We start from the raw sequence: 22,043 nt of genomic DNA, 5'->3' as shown, positions 1-22,043 counted from the left end.
CTATCACTACTTTAAGATGAATTTCTCTAAGGAGAATTTCTAAGGATAACTTTGTAACTATGAGATTGGAATGAGTTTCTTTTTCTTCTTTTCTTACATATCATGATCATTCAGTGAAAACTAAGAAAGCTAGGAAGTATTTTTTGAACCACTGTGCTTTGATCTTATTTAGATTTTATCTAATTGTTTTAAACAATCAAAATGCTAAGAGCAAAAGATGTGAATGAATTAAAATTTATCTATTGGCATAGTGAGTGAAAATAGATATCACATTTGAACAAAATCTATCAACATCTCAAATTTACAAACCACTACAATATTGTGAAGTAATTAGCCTCCAACTAATAAAAATAAATAAATAAAAACAAAAACAAAACAAAACAAAAAGGCAGCCCTTTTAAAGTATTACTCATGTGACCATGTGAAGGTTTCTAAGATGTTTGCTTTCATTGGAAGTTGAATTATTGAGTCCTGAAGGTAGCCATTCTTCTTGCATGAAGCGTTTGAAGGGAAATCTGTTCTTAGCACATGGGAAAGGTAGATTTTAGTAGTTTTTAGTCCAGTTATTAGAATCTAGTTGTATCATGCAGAAGCCCATGGAGTGAGAACAAGTAGATAAAATGAGGTATAAAAGAAAAACAAAATTTTATAGCATGAACATGGGATTTATTTAATGATTTTATCTGTAAATAAATAGTCAAAGTTGAAACAGCAGAGCAACAGATTTGAGCAATGATAATAACATACTAGGAGCTCAGGAAAGGTGAGAAAAACACTTGATCAATTGAAGAAAGGAATCTGAAAAAACTGGAACACTTTCACATTAAGTTGGCACTATTCAATGAGTTAAGATTGTAGGAAGGAGGAGAAGATGTAAAAAGTCTGAATTTTTTTTTAAAGAAAGGCATTTTTATTACCTTTCAGTCTTAAAACATGCCCTAGTAGAATCTGATTTAATTAAGAACCTCACTGGGTAGAAACCAGAAGATTGGTTAACAGTGACAGCTTCCTTATTGTTTTGCTTCAGCAAGAAAACATTTCATTGTTAACAGATAGTGTTAATAGTTGCCTGGGCTGCAAACATTGGCAACTGAAGTGGAGACTCAGGATGCCTTGGATAAATGAAAATTTTAGCTCTGAAGCAACGTGGCCAGGAAGAGAAGGGTGTCAGTGATAGGTAAGGATCCAGATATGGAACATGAACCAGCTTATTCTCTAAATCACTACTGAGAAGCTATTTCGGAAGAGTTTTCTCTCCTTGTCCTAGAATTCATGTTGTTACTCCGTGTGGAGCTCAGTTCAGTTCAGTTTAGCCGCTCAGACAGTCATGTCTGACTCTTTGAGATCCCATGGACTGTAGCACACCAGGCTTCCCTGTCCATCACCAGCTCCGGGAGATTACTCAAATTCATGTCCATTGCATTGGTGCTGTCATCCAACCATCTCATCCTCTGTCATCCCCTTCTCCTCCTGCCTTCAATCTTTCCCAGCATCAGGGTCTTTTCCAATGAGTCAACTCTTCGCATGAGGTGGTCAAAGTATTGGAGTTTCAGCGTCAGCATCAGTCCTTCCAATGAATATTCGGGGCTGATTTCCTTTAGGATGGACTGGTTTGATCTCCCTTTGATCTCCAAGGGACTCTCAAGAGTCTTTTCCAACACCACAGTTCAAAAGCATTAATTCTTTGGTGCTCAGCTTTCTTTATAGTCCAACTCTCACATCCACACATGACTACTGGAAAAACCATAGCCTTGGCTAGATGGACCTTTGTCTGCAAAGTAATATCTATGCTTTTTAATAGTCTGTCTAGGTTGGTTATAGCTGTTCTTCCAAGCAGCAAGCATCTTTTAATTTCATGGCCGTAGTTACCATGTGCAGTGATTTTGGACCTCTCCCCGCCACCTCCAAAATAAAGTCTCTCACTGTTTCCATCGTTTCCCCATCTATTTTCCATGAAGTGATGGGACCAGATGCCATGATCTGAGTTTTCTAAATGTTGAGCTTTAAGCCAACTTTTTCATTCTCCTCTTTCACTTTCATTAAGAGGCTCTTTAGTTCTTTGCTTTCTGCCATAAGGGTGGCGTCATCCACATATCTGAGGTTATTGATAATTCTCCTGGCAATCTCGATTCCACTTTGTGCTTCATCCAGCCCAGCATTTCTCATGATGTACTCTGCATATGAGTTAAATAAACAGGGTGACAATATACAGCCCTGACGTACTCCTTTCCCGATTTGGAACTAGTGTGTTGTTCCAGGTCCAGTTCTAACTGTTGCTTCTTGACCTGCATACAGGTTTCTCAGGAGGCAGGTCAGGTGATCTGGTATTCCTATCTCTTTCAGAATTTTCCACAGTTTATTGTGATCCACACAGTCAAAGGTTTTGTCATAGTCAATAAAGCAGAAATAGATGTTTTTCTGGAACTCTCTTGCTTTTTGATGATCCAGCAGATGTTGGCAATTTGATCTCTGGTTCCTCTGCCTTTTCTAAATCCAGCTTGAACATCTGGAAGTTCACAGTTCACATACTGTTGAATCCTGGCTTGGGGAATTTTCAGCATTACTTTACTAGCGTGTGAGATGAGTGCAACTGTGTGGTAGTTCAAACATTCTTTGGCATTGCCTTTCTTTGGGATTGTAATGAAAACTGACCACTGGTCCTGTGGCCGCTGCTGAGTTTTCCAGATTTGCTGGCATATTGTGTGGAGCTGGAGGTGTGGAATGTAGACTACTATAAAGTGATGAGGACTGGTTATTTGGGATCACTTATAGGCATCTGGGCCCATTACTTCATGGGAAATAGATGGGGAAACAGTGGAAACAGTGTCAGACTTTATAGTTTTGGGCTCCAAAATCACTGCAGATGGTGAATGCAGCCATGAAATTAAAAGACGTTTACTCCTTGGAAGGAAAGTTATGACCAACCTAGATAGCATATTAAAAAGCAGAGACATTAGTTTGCCAACAAAGGTCCATCTAGTCAAGGCTATGGTTTTTCCAGTGGTCATGTATAGATGTGAGAGTTGGACTGTGAAGAGGGCTGAGGGCTGCAAAATTGATGCTTTTGAACTGTGGTGTTGGAGAAGACTCTTGAGAGTCCCTTGGACTGCAAGGAGATCCAACCAGTCCATCCTAAAGGAGATCAGTCCTGGGTGTTCATTGGAAAGACTGATGCTGAAGCTGAAACTCTAATACTTTGGCCACCTCATGCGAAGAGCCGACTCACTGGAAAAGACCCTGATGCTGGGAGGGGTTGGGGGCAGGAGGAGAAGGGGACGAGAGATGAGATGGCTAGATGGCATCACCGACTTGATGGACATGAGTTTGAGTAAGCTCCTGATTGGTGATGGACAGGGAGGTCTGGCATGCTGCTATTCATGAGGTTGCAAAGAGTTTGACACAACTGAGCGACTGAACTGAACAGATAGGATCTGATTTTAGTATAATTATAATCAGTGATAAACACTGGGAACTCCTTAAGTCAACTTTGCAAAGGATTTGCCTTTCTGCCCATAGTCTCTAATAACCTGATCTGGAATCAATAATTATATCCCACGTTTATTTAGTCCCATGTACTCTGAGCAGGATCCTGTTGTTTTGTATATTTACTTATTCCTTGTAATAGCCACAGGGAAGTACTTTTACGACCTCATTTTACACACAAGGGAACTGAGACAAGCTAAGGTCAAGTTGTCTGCCCTTAGTCACCTGGATGCCATTTAGATGGTAAACAGGCAGAGCTAAAATCTCAGTCCAGGCAGGCTGACTCCAGGGTCCATGCATTTGACTATCATATTTGATTGCCTTTAGAGTCCATTGATGTAAATCATGTTCAGAAGTGTTCATTAGGCTGATATTTAGAAATCTGCAAGTTTTAGAGTTGTCCTTTTAATACTATTTACTTGACTCATAAATTGATTTTAAGACTGTTCTATTTACATTGCATTATAATTGTTACAATTTAATTTTTCTGCTTGTGGTGAAAAATCTATTAAAAGTTACAGTCTGAGAAATCAATTAATTGAAAGGCTAGATAATAGAGCACAGATAATATTATTTAATTCATTTAAATTAGATGATGGTGTTAAGGCAAAATCCAAGGAAGTTCTGAGAACACTGTGGAGAGTTAATATGGAGTATAGATTGCATTCACCAAAGTGTGAAGAGGCTCTGACTTCCCCTTCTCTCAGATTAATCATTCCTAACAAAATATTACCTTATTTATTTTGACTCTCAATTTCCTCATCTTTGAAGTGGGAAATGATCATTGCTACTTCACAGGTGGTTATGAGGATTTAGGGAGATTATACATAAAAATGATCTTGCATAGTGCCTGGCATATAGATGATCTAGGGATTTCAATTCCATTTCACTTTCATCTTTTTTACTCTGTTCTTCCATATCCTTACAATTAAATGTCATTAATGTTTATAACATTGACAAAATATTTATGGCTAAGTGGCTTGGTAGCACCTAAACTATAAGTTAAATCAGAAGGCTAGCACTGGAACAGTCCCAATACTAATACATGGGCAGGCTGAAGAACTAAAGAGGATGAGGTTTCCAAGCATTTATTTATAGAACTCTAGTCCCAACAGGGGCTTCCCTGGTGGCTCAGATGGTAAAGAATCTGCCTGCAATACCAGAGACCCAGGTCCGATTCCCTGGGTTGGGAAGATCCTCTGGAGAAGGAAATGGCAACCCATTCCAGTATTCTTGCCTGGAGAATCCTTTGACAAAGGAGCTTGGTGGGCTACAGTCTATGGGGTCTCAAAGAGGCAGACATGTCTGAGCAACAAACACTTTCACTTTTTAGTCCCAGCAGATACTCCTCTGAGAGAGTTCTGCAGTCACATGTCTGGGATATTACATAGTGTGCCTCCCACTGCCTTAGATATAGATGATCATAGGACATACACATCTATTATCAACATCTGTCTCAGTGGAGAGTAAATATATTTTAACTTGGTGTAACACAATATTTTTCTGAAACTGGTTGATTAAGGAAAACTCTTCAATTAGCCCTTATGTAATACCTCCTAGGTAAGGTCACAGAGTAGAAAAGTCCTTATTTTATGAAGGAATAAAATAGGGCCAAGACAAATGGTTGAAGATAATAAATTCTTTAAGAATACCATAAGTACAATTGCAAATGGCATTTCAGTGTCAAGATTAGCAGGGAGAAGGGTAGGGATTGATCTAATATGCAGAGAAAAGTAAAGATGAGTCAAAGATGCCAACAACAGGAAACAAGGATAAGTTTGAAGGAAGGAAAAAGGAGGTAGCTCCTCAAGCCATGCTTTTAATTTAATTAATTGGTATCAAATAGCTTGTGAAGTAAACAGATAACCAATTAATAGTATTCACCTCCCAAAGGTATTAGTTCCAAATATAAAGAATTAAGATTACTAAGACTTCCTCTTAATGAAGTAAATCCCATTATACATGCCAAAACAACAGTATTTCTACGTGGAAGAAAGACTTCTAAATCTTGATCAAGAGTTCATCTATTTCAAATACTATTCAATACAGTAGAAACTATGTTTATGGAAACAGAAACAGACTGGTAAAATAAAAGAAAAAAAAAGAGTTCTTGAATTTACTTAAACTGAGCTAACTGCATGATTTAAATGAGTATATATTTTGCTGGGTGAAGTTGTATTTGCTTATGGTTCGTGTGAATATACTTTTACCTAAAGATGCTCTCAAAGCATGTGCATTATTAGGTCTAACTTGATGATTTGGACAGGACTGGAAAAGGTAAGTTTTCATTTTACTTCCAAAGAAGAGCAATGTCGAAGAATGTTCAAGCTACCATACAGCTGTGCTCATCTCACACACTAGCAAGGTAATGCTCAAGATCCTTCAAGCTAGGCTTCAGCAGTATGTGAACAGAGAACTTCCAGATGTACAAGCTGAGTTTAGAAAAGGCAGAGGAACCAGAAATCAATTGCCAACGTTCATTAGATCATAGAGAAAACAAAGGAATTCCAGAAAAACATCTACTGCTTCATTGACTACACTAAAGCCTTTGACGGTGTGGATCACAACAAACTGTGGAAAATTCTTAAAGAGATGGGAAAACCAGTGCACCTTACCTGTCTCCAGAGAAACCTGTATGCAGGTCAAGAAGCAACAGTTAGAACCAGACGTGTAACAAAGGGCTGATTCAAAATTGGGAAAGAAGTATGTCAAGGTTGTATAATGTCACCCTGCTTATTTAACCTATATGCAGAGTACATCATGCAAAATGCTGGGCTGGATGAATTACAAGCTAGAATCAAGACTGCCAGGAGAATTATCAATAACCTCAGATATGCAGATGATACCACTCTAACGACAGAAAGCGAAGAGGAGCTAAAGTATCTTTTGATGAGGGAGAAAGAGGAGAATGAAAAAGCTACCTTAAAACTCAACATTAAAAAAACTAGGATACTGGCATCTGGTTCTATCACTTGATGGCAAATAGAAGGAAAAAAGTGGAAACAGTGACAGATTTTATTTTCTTGGGTTCCAAGATGACTGTGGATGGTGACTGCAGTCATGAAATTAAAAGACTCTTGCTCCTTGGAAGGAAAGTTATGACAAACCAAGACAGCATATTAAAGAGCAGAGACATCACTTCACCAACAGCTGACAAAGGTCTACACAGTCAAAGCCATGGCTTTTCCAGTAGTCATGTATGGATGTGAGAGTTGGACCGTCAGGAAGGCTGATGACCTAAAAACTGATGCTTTCAAACTGTGGTGCTGGAGAAGACTCCTGAGAGTCCCTTGGACTGCAAGGAGATCAAACCAGGAAATCGACCCTGAATACTCATTGGAAGGACTGATACTGAAGCTGAGGCCCCAGTACTTTGGCCACTTGATATGAAGAGCCCACTCATTGGAAAAGACCCTGATGCTGGCAATGAGGGCAGGAAGAGAAGGGGATGACAGAGGATAAGATGGTTAGATAGCATCACTGACTCAATGGGCATGAGTTTGAGCAAACCCTGGGAGATAGTGAAGGACAGGGAAGCCTGGTGTGCTGCAGTCCTTGGGATCACAAAAAGCTGGACACGACTGAGTGACTAAAACCACAACAATGCATAAGTATATTTCATTTCTATTTTTGATGATTCTGTGCAGATCTTTCATTTGCTTTTGCTGATCACAATGAGAAAGTAAGGGATTCGTAATGTAAAAGTGAAAACTATTTTCCTATTTGTAAACAGGTGAGAGAAAGCATATCATAAATTATAGCCAAAACTCTAGCTAAATTTTTAATCTTACCAATGGTAACTCAACAATGACTAGTTACATAAACCTATCAGGTTATATAATCAGAAAAGGGTGAGATTCTTTGAGAATTATGGATATGCATTTTTGAATGCCAAAATAGAGATGCTTTTAAGCCCATCATTTTGTGAACATTGCACATTTTTGGGCTGCTATTGCACTGGCAGTCTGTAATGAAAAATTAAGCAGTGGCACATACTTCATGACAACCCCCTGAGCATGTACTCTGCAGAAGTCAACTGCATGTATCCATAACTGCATTTCCATCTTTAATTTGTTGCTGTAGCAGCTCCAGGGCTTTCCTGGTGGCTCAGTGGTAAAGAATTCACCTGCCAATGCATGAGATGTGGGTTCGATCCCTAGGCTGAGAAGATTAACTGAAGAAGAAAATGGTAACTCACTCAAGTAGTCTTGCCTGAGAAACTCCATGGACAAAGAAGCCTGTTGGGTTACAGTCCATGGAGTTCAAAGAGTCAGACACAGCTTAAAGACTGGTGAAAACCACTACAATATTGTAAAGTAATTAGCCTCCAACTAATAAAAAATAAAGGAAAAACAAAAAAAAGACTGATCAGGCACATATGCAGCAGCTTCAACACTATTGTTGTTTAGTCATTAAGTCATGATTGACTCTTTTGCAACCCCATGGACTGTAGTCCAGCAGGCTTCTCTTGTCCATGGGATTTCCCAGGCAAGAATACTGGAGTGGGTTGCCGTTTTCTTTTCCCCGGGATCTTCCCAATCCAGGGATCGAACCTGTCTCCTGCATTGGCAGGAGGATTCTCTATTACTGAGCCACCTGGGAAGCCCAGTGGGTTCAACATACAATGTAACTAATATGCTTTTAGGAGCCTGGTATTTCTCCTGCCAACTATCAATTATTTACAAAATTTTATTCCCCTTATTTCACAGAAACAGTTAAGATAGAAAATAAATGAAACTAGATCAGGAAAAATACAACCTAAATTAGAAGGGCAAGGCAAGTAGAGGAATTAGAAAGCAGACTCCAGGATACAGATTTTTGCTTAGAAACTAAAATCTTAGACGCTAATTTGGTTCTGAATTTCTAGACAGCCAATATAGAAAAGGCAGTGCTATCATTTAGAGGTACTAATTATTTAGCCATGTAGAGGAAGAAATATTATCCAGAAATATTCTTCTGAATGAAATTTCCCACCTAGGATTTTACACAGAGGCCACTGAATGATGTAATGGGCATGCTATCCCTTCAGAAAATGAAATACCAGGTTATTAGTAGTATAATGAAACTATCTCCACTGCTGCTGTGTTGAGGACTTTATGTCAAAGAACTTTTCAGTAAAAGCAATTTCATGGAATCTTTCCAAGAAAATATGGTTCAGTATGTAGTTTTCTGATGGCATAACTTAGCCTAAGGATAACACTTAGAATATTTATGATGATTGAATATTCTGTATCTTAGATATCAGAGAAGGTAATGGTGCCTCACTCCAGTACTCTTGCATATCCTCTAAATTATTCCTCACAAGCATCATTTTCCTCAGCAGGACCTTTGCTAAGAGCCAGGCTACAGAAAGACTGAGGTTTTCTTTGGCAAGGGTTTATAATTGACAAATGCCTGAAAGAAGGGTTCAACATACATTACTACATAAATATCACTATTTTCATTGAGAGTTATAAAATGCAGAATTATATTTAATCATATTTATCTTAATCTGTACCTTTTCTTTTGAGTGAAGTTTCACTTTTCTTCCCTTTTCCTTCCTGAAGAGGTTCTCGATTACCATGCGGGGGTTCTAAACAAAATTTAACACATAAATATCACTTATGATTTTTTTTTGATAGCTGGGTTATGATTTGTAAGCAATCAAATGTGATTTCTCAAAACAGCTATATCTGTGAACTGCCTAAAATGGCTCAGACCTTTACTGTGAGTTAAAGTTAATCTGAAGTTGGACTATGGATTGAAAATTCTTGAATGACAACCCTGATAGGACTATTCTATTTTGTGACATTGAGAAGTTGAGTCCTAAGTTTAACATTAGCATTTAGTAGTGAATTTGCTTTTCAGTTGCTAAGTCACATCTGACTATTTTTGACCCCATGGACTGCAGCACGCCAGGCCTCCCTGTCCCTCACCATTTCCCAGAGTTTGTCCAAATTCATGTCCATTCTGTTGGTGATGCCATCCAACCATCTCATCCTCTGTCACCTCCTTCTCCTTCTGCCTTCAATCTTTCCCAGCATCAGGGTCTTTTCCAATAAGTCAGCTCTTCCCATCAAGTGGCCAAAGTACTGGAGCTTCAACTTCAGCATCAATCCTTCAGGGTTGATTTCCTTTAAGATTGACTGATTTGATCGCCTTGCCGTTCAAGGGACTCTCAACAGTCTTGTCCAGCACCACAGTTCGAAAGCATCAATTCTTCGGTGCTCTGCCTTCTTTATGGTCCACCTCTCACAACAGTACGTGACCACTGGAAAGACTATAGACTTAACCATACAGACCTTTGTCAGCAAAGTGATGTCTTTGCTTTTTAACACACTGTCTAGGTTTGTCAGTGAGTTTGATTATAAACTCTTTAATGCAACATACATGCAGAATTTTAAAAGTTAGTCACAAGTACATTTGAAGCAGATGGCTCTATTAGTATTTGGATATAGTTCACTGAAATGATGGTTATACAATAAGATGACTGGATCTATAATAAGAATTATGCCAAAACACTTTGAAGGAGAGTTAAATAAACACATTATTTTGATATGGCACATTCTCGAAGTTCTCTTGACCCCATACTTGGTTGCCTTGTGACTTTTACATTCCATTGTGCCTTGACTGTTAACTTGTAATACAAAGTATGGTTTGGGAATATATACATTGGATTCCCTGGAATCTAATTAAAAGACATGCTGGAAAGGGGGAAATGGGAAACTGGTGACCTGGAGGTCAATAAGATTTCCCAAATAATAATTTGGTTTTTGAAAAAATCACTACATCCCACATAATTCACCAAACAAGTTCAGTCATCTTTCTCCATTTGTCTTGGGTTACAGTTTGTTCCCCCTCATCGTAAGGATGCACATATGGGGCAATTTAAATGTCTGTGATAGAGTTTGTCTGACCTATTCTCCGTGTTTAGAAGTGACAGTTATAAGAATGTGTAAATGCATAACATATCACTTATGTTTAAATATCTTAGCTCCAAAAACAAAGATTCCATAGAAATAAGACAACCTCTTTTGTTAATCTCTATAAAAGGACTTTTAAACATCCAAATAGTTAAATAGTTAAACACCAACTCATTCATAAATAAATAAATCCAAAGGTGTGAATTAGGTTTTTTTTTTAAGAGGTAAGGTTAATAAAAAAAAGTCTAGATAACCTCTTAGTACCTTTAATAACAATACTCTGGGTAACCAACTTTTTAGCTCTAAACTTTAGCAGAAGGCAACAGAAAAGGGGGTGAAAATAGGGACACCTAAGATGCTGAACTTATAAAATATTGTGAGCAAGTCTAATTTCTGCTGGGAGTAGCATGAATTCTGCCTATTTGAAAAAATTATTTCCAAAATGTATTCTGAAATCTCCAAATATACTCTTAGCAGCATGGATAGCACTACCATGCTTTGTCACACTCAGAACTTTAGTTTTAAATTACATTCTGACATTTGATAGTGGACTTGATAATAAACTCTCTAATGGAGCAAAATTGTGAAGTTTTAAAAATTTAATCTCAAGGATACTTGAAGAAGATAAAAAATGCAGAACTGTAAAAAATTAATAAACAGAAATCGCAATTAAACAGAGTTGAGAAACCAAAAGGGGGAGATCTTTGGTCCTAAGAGGATAGTATTACCCAATAGGAGGAAGACAGACTCCTCTTCTTTCCTGACACGGAGTCAGCCAATGAAAAGCCGTGGACTCATGGGGTACTATGGACCTTCCAACTTCCTTTTCCCCCTTATATAGGGCTTGCCATAGTTGCAGACCCTGCATTATCATTCCCTGCTAATTCTGAATAAACCCATCTTCACTGGAGAAATATCTGACGCTCTATTCATTTCAGGTCAACAAACCCATAAACAGTGTAAAGCTGTCAGTTCAGTTCAGTTCAGTCACTCAGTCGTGTCCAACTCTTTGGGACCCCCCATGGACTGCAGCACGCCAGGCTTTCCTGACCATCACCAACTCCCGGAACTTACTCAAACTCATGTCCATTGAGTTGGTGATGCCATCCAACCATCTCATCCACTATCATCCCCTTCTCCTCCTGCCTTCAATCTTTCCCAGCATGAAGTTCTTTTCCAATGAGTCAGCGGCCCAAAGTATTGGAGTTTCAGCTTCAGCATCAGTCCTTCCAATGAATATTCAGGACTGATTTCCTTTAGGATGGACTGGTTCTATCTCTTTGCAGTCCAAGGGACTCTCAAGAGTCTTCTCCACCACCACAGTTCAAAAGCATCAATTTTTAGGCACTCAGTTTTCTTTATAGTCCAACTCTCACATCCATACATGTCTACTGGAAAAACCATAGCTTTGACTAGACAGACCTTTGTTGACAAAGTAATGTCTCTGCTTTTTAATATGCTATCTAGGTTGGTCACAGCTTTTCTTCCAAGGAGCAAGTGTCTTTTAATTTCTTGGCTGCAGTCACCATCTGCAGTGATTTTGGAGCCCCCCCAAAATAGTCTCTGTTTCCATTGTAGAACTGTATTTGAGCAAAATGACCTTTAGTATTCAGTGTACAATGCTTCCTTCTTTACCCCATTTCCACATTGGCTTTTTATTTTTTAGTAAATCATTTCTCTTTTCCTCTCAACTTTTAAAGAAAACTGAAATTGGATGTTTGCTTTGGGCTTGTTCAGAAGCCTCTGGCTTTCAGTTCTGAAAATGTGTTCTTTTGAAAAACACTAAATTTTTTAATATAAATATAAATAAACCCACTGGGAACTTCCCTCCATAAAACCACTTATCCCACCTCCCTCGAGCTGTAAGGGCAGTGTGCCCTGCACTGTGGCCCCATCAGTGTCTACTAGCACTGAGATCTCACAGTGATGCCTTGCGGTTGGAAGGCAGTAATTAGGCCTCTGATGGTGAACCCTTCTGTGCATTTTAAAAGCTCAGGCAGTAGCCCTGCCCTTGCTGGAAGAAGGAGACAGATACAAGCACTCTTTGAAGCAACAACAGCTTTATTATTCCTCCAAATGCACAGTATTCAACTATACAATTTTAAATTCACAAGCAAACTTCAGAAACTTAGAAGACTGCTAGAGATTGGTTTCAGGGACTGGCTCCAGTACATAGATACTCCTGGCCATGAGGCTGAGGTGAAGAAAGGGAGGGAGGGCCATGGTCTTGGGTTTGAGGCCTGGGTGGACAATGCCAGGCTCCCTTGAGCCTCTGTGGAAATTGTCTTTCCCAGTTAAATAGCATTTTTAAGGTTTCCATTAGTCCTCCAGACCTCTGTTTTGTTTTTTAAAGGGAAAAAGTATGTATGTTTAATTAAATGCTTTGTGCTTTATTGTTCATATGATAAAAACATTTTTGTGTATTTTGTCTTTAGTTAAGTCCCATTTTGTGGAATATAATGATCTTTAGCAGACCATAATAAATGTTATTAAAGGTTTCAAATTTATTTGTTTAATATAAGTAAACTTAATTTTGAAAAATCAGACCCATCTCTGATTTCCATGAAGAAAGATTATAGCCTTTAAAAATGCAATCATGACACAATAACAAGCAAACCTAGGTAGACTTGTGTCACTGCACAGCTGACCACTTACAAAGCCGAAACCAGAAACTAAAGTCACATTTGCTTCATATACACAGCACTAAGTCGATCCTGTCATGCTCCCAGTATCATACATTTCAACAGTTGAGCATTTCACTTTTGTCATTATATATTCTACCACTTCATGGTCCATAGTGGTTAAGGATACAGAAAGAACTTAAGCTAAAAAACATTCTCTATATAAACTATCCATGTAGGCTCTATGTTATAAAGATACAAGTTTACTGAGATGTCGGGAGCTTGTTTCTGGCCTTTTATAATTGCATAGCACAAAAGAATAACAGTTACATATATATTCTAGTCTCTAATGGATGCTGTTGATTTGTTTCCTTGTTCTTGTGGGCAACTGGTTATGTTCTCATTTTGGTACGGAGGTCTCCCTCTTCATAAACTCTACCGCTCCAGCAAACAGAAGTCTGTCCCCTTGACCTGCTCCACGCTCCCTATGGTTATCCTCTCTGTGCCTCCCCTTCTCTCCTCCGTGGTCTGATTCTAACCAGTAGATCTGGGCATGAGGGCGCCCGCACGGAGGGATCCCACATTGTCAGGTACTTGCGCTTTGGGACAGCTGGGCTCTCGGCTACTGCTGCCTCCCCACTTCATCTGAGCAGAGAGCTTCCTTTCACGTGACTGGCAGTGTTGAAAGCCTGAATCTACTGATAGATAAATGGACTGGTACTATCATTTACAATTCCTTTCTAAGTGAAAATGAGAAACTGGTAGACAGGGGTAGCAATCACTCTGTCAGTCACCTGATGCTTGCTTTCCTTTTGCAGCAGGAGTTTTGGACCGCTCCTGGGGAAGGTGGACTTCCTTCTCTTTTTCCGGTTCTGGAGCGGGAGGGGGAGGAGGCGGCGGGGACGTCTTCTCAGTCAGGGAAACTTCTTCTTTTCTCTCAGCTTCCTTTTCTTCTAATTTCTTTTTCACTTCAAGCAGGATGATAAGAATGGATCTTTATTAGCAACTCCAGACACCTACTATTTCACGTGAACTATTTCACGTGAACCTAACTTAATATAAAATTGCTTTCATTACCCTCTGAATTAAGGCTAAATTCATGTTTTAAATTATCCAGTCCTTAAAGCTGACATTTGAAGTCATCTCTGTCTGGTTAGAAATACCATTACCCCTGCCTCTGATGGAGGTGGTGATGACGTGTGTGTGTGTGTGTGTGTGTGTGTGTGTGTGTATCTATAGTAGGTAGAAGATTTGCTGAGAGGATGCCGACTATAAAACTAACAATCTAGAATTAGCTAATATACTGGGAGAGGAAAGTAAAGAATTACATCAAATTTTCTAGTGGCTAAACGAGGTGAAAAAAGCCTAAAGAGAAGATGAAGAGCAATATAACAGAAGAGGTGGGGGTCGGGAGGACATAGAAGTGAAAAGAAATGCATGCAGCACCAACTTCTAGGGGTAAATACATATAAAGCATTTAGAATGGTGCTCAGTACTCAAATAAGGCTTAACAGAATTCATCCATTCATGCACTAGCTAGTTATTCAATCTCAGTTGTGCCCTGAAGGAAAGGAAGCCTTACAACAGTAAGATAAAACTATGCCGATACTGTGGGCTTCCCAGGTGGCACTGGTGGTAAAGAACCCATCTGCCAATGTAGGAGACATAACAGACACAGGTTCAGTCCCTGGGTAGGGAAGCTCACCTGGAGGAGGGCATGGCAACCCAGTCAGTATTCTTGCCAGGAGAATCCCACGGACAGAGGAGCCTGGTAAGCTATGGTCCATAGGTTTTTCAAAGAGTTGGACACGACTGAAGGGACTGAGCATGCACGCGTGCCAATACCGTTAATAGGTAAAATTACAGCAATACTGTAAATAATAATAATAGTAATACAAACAATGCTAGGCACAGTTGTGGCTGCCAGAGATATGAAAGTAAAACAAAAGGGAAAAATCACTGCCTTGTGAAGCTTGCAAACCATAAACATGATGAATAAAGTAAGTCACGTAAGAAGCTGGAAGGTGGTAAGTGCTCTAGAGAAAATATGTAGAGCAGAGGGAAGGACATCATGAGTGCTGTGGGGCAGCTTTTACAGTTTGTTTAAATGGCATGCTTTGCAGGATAGACCCACTGAGAAGGTGGCAATTGAGCAAAGACTTGAAGAGATTGAGGGAGTGTGCGTTCCAGGCAGAGGAGACCGCGCTGGGGTCCTGAGGGGGCATTTCTAGATTGTCTAGGGTCCTATAACTGTTACGGCCCTTTGCCCTTCTGGATTCAGGGTTACCTTACCCAGCGTGCCCTTCCCACCCTCCCTGACTTCCCGGTGCTCCACCCTGGAATGGCCACAACTTCACCCCTGTGCCGATGGCAGTGAATACCTGCACCCTTGTATGGCTATTTCTCCCATTGCCCTCAGATCATTCTTTTCAACCTGGCAAGATGAGGAGGATTTGTTTTATTGGATTTTTTTTTCAAACTGGAAATTAATATCTTTTCTGAATTATGAAAGTAATATACAATTATTGCCTTTAAAATTTCAACAGTGTAGATAAATAAGCTGAAAGAGAAATTTTTTGTTAATTCTCTTCGTCCTCCTTCTTCCCCCCCATCAAAGACTGTATTATTGTTAAAGAGAAAACCATAAGCCCAAAATGGCATCACTTGTGCTAAATAAATAAAGTCCATGATACCAAACCTCTGCTACCTGCCTCAGCTGCAGTTTCTACCTTCCTCAGAAGTATAATTTTAATCAATCAGTTTGGAATTTTCTGGTTGGCACCAATGAGATGATCTGTCATGTGGGCCCTCTCTATATCACCTCCCTTCTTTATCAAAGAAGAGGAGTCAATCTGCATGGCAAAGACCCCTGCAGTTCCCTTCCCCCAAAAGATGTCCTGGCCCAAAATAACTATTTTTTTCTTCTTTTGCTAAAGACTTCCCTGTTCCACCCTCGTGTCTATGAAAACTTCTACTTTTTACTTCCCTTCAGAGTGTCTTCTAGTTGTTAGATGGGATACTGTTTGGTCAGGAATAGTTGAATAAAGCCAGTTAGAGCTTCAGATTTACTGGGTTGAATTTTGTTTTTTTATTAGCATATACTGTCACTATTTTCTGTGCACATACATTTAATAATTGTTGCTGTTGTTTTAATCCCTTAGTCATGTCTGATTCTGTCACGACCCCATGGACTGTAGCCCACCAGGCTCCTCTGTCCATGGGATTTGCCAAGCAGGAATACTGGAGGGGGTTGCTGCCAGGGAATCTTCCCAACCCAGGGACAGAACCCATGTCTCCTGCATAGAGAGATTCTATACCACTGAGCCGCCTGGCAAGCTCAAATTTAATAATAGATATACTTTTAAAAACAAAAAAGGGACAATTTAAATATAACCTGATTTTTCCCACTTAATAGTATATGATTATTTTAAAACAGCACATTATTCATAGAAGTACCATCTCCTTTTATTTTTTGTTTTTAACTTAATTGGGATGTTTAGTACAGAGCACTGGACTAGGTGAATGTTTATTACTCTGATGACAAATATTTGTTAAAAATAATTAATGGATTGGAACGTAAATCTTAGATAAGTGGCAGTGGAGACTGTTCACATGATAAGTGACCGAGATAGAAAATCTTTAGGAGAATGCTGGAGTGAGTCTGATAGCCGGCACAAACACTGATTCAAATCTGTAGATGTTTGAAGCTACAGTTCAGTTGCTCAGTCATGTCTGACTCTTTGCAACCCCATGGACTGCAGCACGCCAGGCCTCACTGTCCATCACAAACTCCTGGAGCCTACTCAAACTCATGATGAGTTTGATGCCATCCAACCATCTCACCCTCTGTTGTCCCCTTCTCCTCTCGTTTTCAATCTTTCCCAGGATCAGGGTCTTTTCAAATGAGTCAGCTCTTCACATCAGGTGGCCAAAGTATTGGAGTTTCAGCTTCAGCATCAGTCCTTCCAATGAATATTCAGGACTGATTTCCTTTAAGACAGACTGGTTCTATCTCCTTGCAGTCCAAGGGACTCTCAAGAGTCTTCTCCAAAACCACAGGTCAAAAGCATCAATTCTTCAGTGCTCAGCTTTCTTTATAGTTCAACTGTCACATCCATACATGACTACTGGAAAAACCATAGCCTTGACTAGATGAAACTGTGTTGGCAAAGTAATGCCTCTGCTTCTTAATATGCTGTCTAGGTTGGTCATAACTTTTCTTCCAAGGAGTAAGCGTCTTTTAATTTCATGGCTGCAGTCACCATCTGCAGTGATTTTGGAGCCCAAAAAAATAAAGTATGTCCCCCCTCCAAATAAAAACTGTTTCCACTGTTTCCCCATCTATTTGCCATGAAGTGATAGGACCAGATGCCATGATCTTAGTTTTCTGAATGTTGAGCTTAAAGCCAAATTTTTCACTCTCCTCTTTCACTTTCATCAAAAGTCCCTTTAGTTTTTCTTTGCTTTCTGCCATAAGGGTGGTGTCATCTGCACATCTGAGGTTATTGATATTTCTTCTGGCAATCTTGATTTCACTTTGTGCTTCATCCAGCCCAGTGTTTAGCATGATGTACTGTGCATATAAGTTAAATAAGCACGGTGACAATATACACCCTTTCCTGATTTGGAACCAGTGTGTTGTTCCAGGTCCAGTTCTAACTGTTGCTTCCTGACCTGCATACAGATTTCTCAAGAGGCAGTTCAGGTGGTCTGACAATCCCATCTCTTTCAGAATTTTCCACAGTTTGTTATGATCCACACAGTCAAAGGTTTTGGCATAGTCAATAAAGCAGAAATAGATGTTTTTCTGGAACTCTCTTGCTTTTTCAATAATCCATTGGATGTTGGCAATTTGACTTCTGGTTCCTCTACCTTTTCTAAAACCAGTTTGAACATCTGGAAGTTCACGGTTTACGTACTGTTGAAGCCTGGCTTGGAGAATTTTGAGCATTACTTTACTAGCGTGTGAGATGAGTGCAGTTGTGTGGTAGTTTGAAAATTCTTTGGCATTGCCTTTCTTTGGGATTGGAACAAAAACTGACCTTTTCCAGTCCTGTGGTCACTGCTGAGTTTTCCAAATTTGCTGGCATATTGAGAGCAGCACTTTCACAGCATCATCTTTTAAAATTTGAAATAGTTCATCTGGAATTGCATCACCTCCACTAGCTTTGTTCATAGTGATGCTTCCCAAGGCCCATGTGACTTTGCATTCCAGGATGTCTGGCTCTAGGTGAGTGATCACACCATGGTGATTATCTGGTTCGTGAAGATCTTTTTTATATAGTTCTTCTGTGTATTCTTGTCACCTCTTCTTAATATCTTCTGCTTCTGTTAGGTCTATACCATTTCTGTCCTTTATTGAGCCCATCTTTGCATGAAATGTCCCTTTGGTATCTGTAATTTTCTTGAAGAGATCTTTAGTCTTTCCCATTCTGTTGTTCTCCTCTATTTCTTTGCACTGATCACTGAGGAAGGCTTTCTTATCTCTCCTTACTATTCTTTGGAACTTTGCATTCAAATGGGTATATCTTTCCTTTTATCCTTTGCTTTTCACTTCTCTTCTTTTCACAGCTATTTGTAAGGCCTCCTCAGACAGCCATTTTGCTTCTTTGCATTTCTTTTTCTTGGGGATGGTCTTGATCCCTGTCTCCTGTACAATGTCATGAACCTCTGTCCATAGTTCATCAGGCACTCTGTCTATCAGATCTAATCCCTTGAATCTATTTCTCACTTCCACTGTATAATTGTAAGGGATTTGATTTAGGTCATACCTGAATGGTCTAGTGGTTTTCCCTACTTTCTACAATTTAAGTCTGAATTTTGCAATAAGGAGTTCATGATCGGAGCCACAGTCAGGTCCCGGTCTTGTTTTTGCTGACTGTATAGAGCTTCTCCATCTTTGGCTGCAAAGACTATAATCAATCTGATTTTGGCATTGACCATCTGGTGATGTCCACGTGTAGAGTTTTCTCTTGTTTTGTTGGAAGACGGTGTTTGCTATGACCACTGTGTTCTCTTGGCAAAACTCTGTTAGCCTTTGCCCTGCTTCATTCTGTACACCAAGGCCAAAGTTGCCTGTTATTCCAGATGTTTCTTGAGTTCCTACTTTAGCATTCCAGTCCCGTATAATGAAAAGGACATTTTTTGGGGTATTAGTTCTAGAAGGTCTTGTAGGTCTTCATAGAACTGATGAACTTCAGCTTCTTCAGCATTACTGGTTGGGGCAGAGACTTGGATTACTGTGATATTAAATGGTTTGCTTTGGAAACAAACAGAGATCATTCTGTCATTTTTGAGATGGCATCCAAGTACTGCATTTCTGAATCTTTTTTGACTATGATGGCTACTCCATTTCTTCTAAGGGATTCTTGCCCACAGTAGTAGATATAATGATCATCTGATTTAAATTCACCCATTCCAGTCCATTTTAGTTCATTGATTCCTAAAATGTCAACATTCACTCTTGCCATCTCCTGTTTGACCACTTCCAATTTCCCTTGATTCATGGACATAACATTCCCGGTTCCCATGCAATATTGCTCTTTATAGCATCAGACCTTGTTTCCATCACCAGTCACATTCACAACTGGGTGTTGTTTTTGCTTTGGCTCCGTCTCTTCATTCTCTCTGGAGTTATTTCTCCACTGATCTCCAGTAGCATATTGGGCATGTACTGACCTGGGGAGTTCGTCTTTCAGTGTCCTATCTTTTTGCTTTTTCATACTGTTCATGGGGTTCTCAAGGCAAGGATACTGAAGTGGTTTGCCATTCCCTTCTCTGTGGACCACTTTTTGTCAGAACTCTCCACCATGACCCATTTGTCTTGGGTGGCCCTACATGGCATGGCTCATAGTTTCATTGAGTTAGACAAGACTGTGGTCCATGTGATCAGTTGGTTAGTTTTCTGTCATTGTGGTTTTCAGTCTGTCTGCCTTTTGATGGAGAAGGATATGAGGCTTATGGAAGCTTCCTCATGGGAGAGACTGAGGGTGAAATGGGGTCTTGTTGATGGGCGGGGCCATGCTCAGTAAATCATTAATCCAATTTTCTGTTGATGGGTGGAGATGTGTTCCCTTCCTGCTATTTACCTGGGGCCAAACTATGGTGGAGGTAATGAAGATAATGGTGACCTCCTTTAAAAGATTCCATGCATGTACTGCTACACTCATTGCCCCCAACCCAGCATCAGGCCACCACTGACCCACGCCTCTGCTGGAGACTCCTGGACACTCCCAGGAAAATCTGGGTCAGTCTCGTTGAAGCTACAACCTAGATTCAATTTGTTTTTGCTTTTCAGTCTGAACTCTAGAGGTTACCTTCCTCCTCTCAGCCTAATTTCTGACAGTCAAAATAACATGTTAAGCCTATTTATAATATATTTGCTTTGTATGAAAGTTTCACATGGATGTTTTGGGGGAGTGGGAATTTAGATGTGGAAGCTTGTCTTTCTAAGTGTGAACTCCTGGGTTTCCAAGGTGACTGTGGCTTACACTTATGCACTATTTTGGTGTCAGTTCACTGATAAATCATAGAAGTTAGGTCACAAATCTGGGGATAGGAGAAAGCATTCTACCAAGGCAGTTTTAGAACCTTTGTGATATTGTTAATTTTGACCACTTTTTATTATACCAAGAAATTACAGTTGTCAGTGTAGTCAGGGATGACTGATAAACAAAAGGGTAACATTTCATTTCTTCCTAAGCTCATCAAAACCACACATTACATTTTTGCTACATAAACTCAAAATTATAAAAGAATTGTAATTACCTTTATTTTCTTTTTTCATTATTTCAGTCATAAACATTTCCTTTACTTTTTGGCACAATGACTGTTTATCTACTTCAGCATTGATTTTTATCAAAATGTTTTCTGGCTCTGTAAACCACTGCTCCAATGAAGGCCAGTTGTCAAGGAAGCCTACAATTCTGCAAAACCCAAATATTATATGAATATAATATCATGAATTACATGAATATCACATACTGAATATGTGAATATCACATATTGAATATATCATATATATCACATATGAATATCATATACTGATTGAAATGTTGGAGTAACATTAAGCATGATTTATCTGATGTACATGATGAAAAAACCAGCTGCCATCATATCTGAAAAAGGCAACTTTAAGAAGTCTACAGGCAATGAAATACATCCACTTTAAAGAAGACATCAGTTAATGCCAACTAGCCGTATGTTTTGAGGTATAGGAGACAGTCAGAGAAGATTTGGAAATTCTACCATTTCAGGAAAACTCTGATGTGGGTTTAGTTTTCTAAATGAAGTTCTAAGGAACCATCACCTGTACTCATAGTAGACTGAGTACCCTTCTGCTGGCAGCTCTAGCCTGAGCCACATAGGTTATCTACTCTTTCACAGACAGAGAAGTTCAAGAGACCCTTGAGGAAGTGTTGGTGGTGGTGGTGGTTTCGTCAGTCACTAGGTCATGTATGACTCTTGTGACCCAGTGGACTGTAGCCTGCCAGACTCCTCTGTCCACGGGAATTTGCTTTACTCAAACATACTCTTGGAATGAGTTTTGTCCTCTGAGAGTAGATAGGCCTCATGAGTCAAATTCCTCTTTGTTGCCTCAACTCATGTTTTCAGAGTTCTCAAGTTTTCAAAACATTGTTTAATTTTGTTTAATTTTTCTTTTCCAATGAGCAAACTGCATACATCCAAAAGAATGCTTATTAAGCATAACTTCAGTTTAGTTTTAGAACTACACTCTATAATCTGATGCCTAGATCTTTCAAATTCCAAGATCTTTATTGGCATTTGTTGAAAGAGAGCTGAATTAGGATTCTCTCTAATGAACTTGTAAGTTCATGTAGCCATAAAGGGAAATGTTGCTTGATTTAATTCTTTTTTTCTGTGACTATGATGACTTATACTCTGAATATAAAAGCTAGCACAGAAATATTTCACTCAATATCAAAGCTACTTAGTTTTGTTTTACCTATAAAACAGTGAACGCTAGGAAATACATTTTCCCCCTAGATCTAATGATTCTAAAGTGATTAGTTGCCAG

At 39.3% G+C, this 22,043-nt stretch overlaps 1 protein-coding gene across 5 annotated transcripts in view; it reads right to left on the bottom strand.

Annotated features, from left to right (window-relative positions):
- The window catches only part of SPEF2 (sperm flagellar 2), a 183,056-nt gene that overhangs the window by 84,057 nt on the left and 76,956 nt on the right, over positions 1 to 22,043 (bottom strand). For all 5 annotated transcript variants that reach the window (XM_070476571.1, XM_070476575.1, XM_070476572.1 and 2 more), the window contains 3 exons: positions 20,774 to 20,931; positions 13,801 to 13,974; positions 8,981 to 9,055 (listed from right to left, as the gene is read on the bottom strand). In XM_070476571.1, coding sequence (XP_070332672.1) covers positions 8,981 to 9,055; positions 13,801 to 13,974; positions 20,774 to 20,931 — 407 coding nt within the window. The remainder of the gene's footprint in view (positions 1 to 8,980; positions 9,056 to 13,800; positions 13,975 to 20,773; positions 20,932 to 22,043) is intronic.

This window comes from Odocoileus virginianus, chromosome 14 (assembly GCF_023699985.2).
Source record: "Odocoileus virginianus isolate 20LAN1187 ecotype Illinois chromosome 14, Ovbor_1.2, whole genome shotgun sequence".
NCBI lineage: Eukaryota > Metazoa > Chordata > Mammalia > Artiodactyla > Cervidae > Odocoileus > Odocoileus virginianus.
Note: the sequence above shows the minus strand (reverse complement) of the source record. Positions and strands in the feature narration are given on the sequence as shown.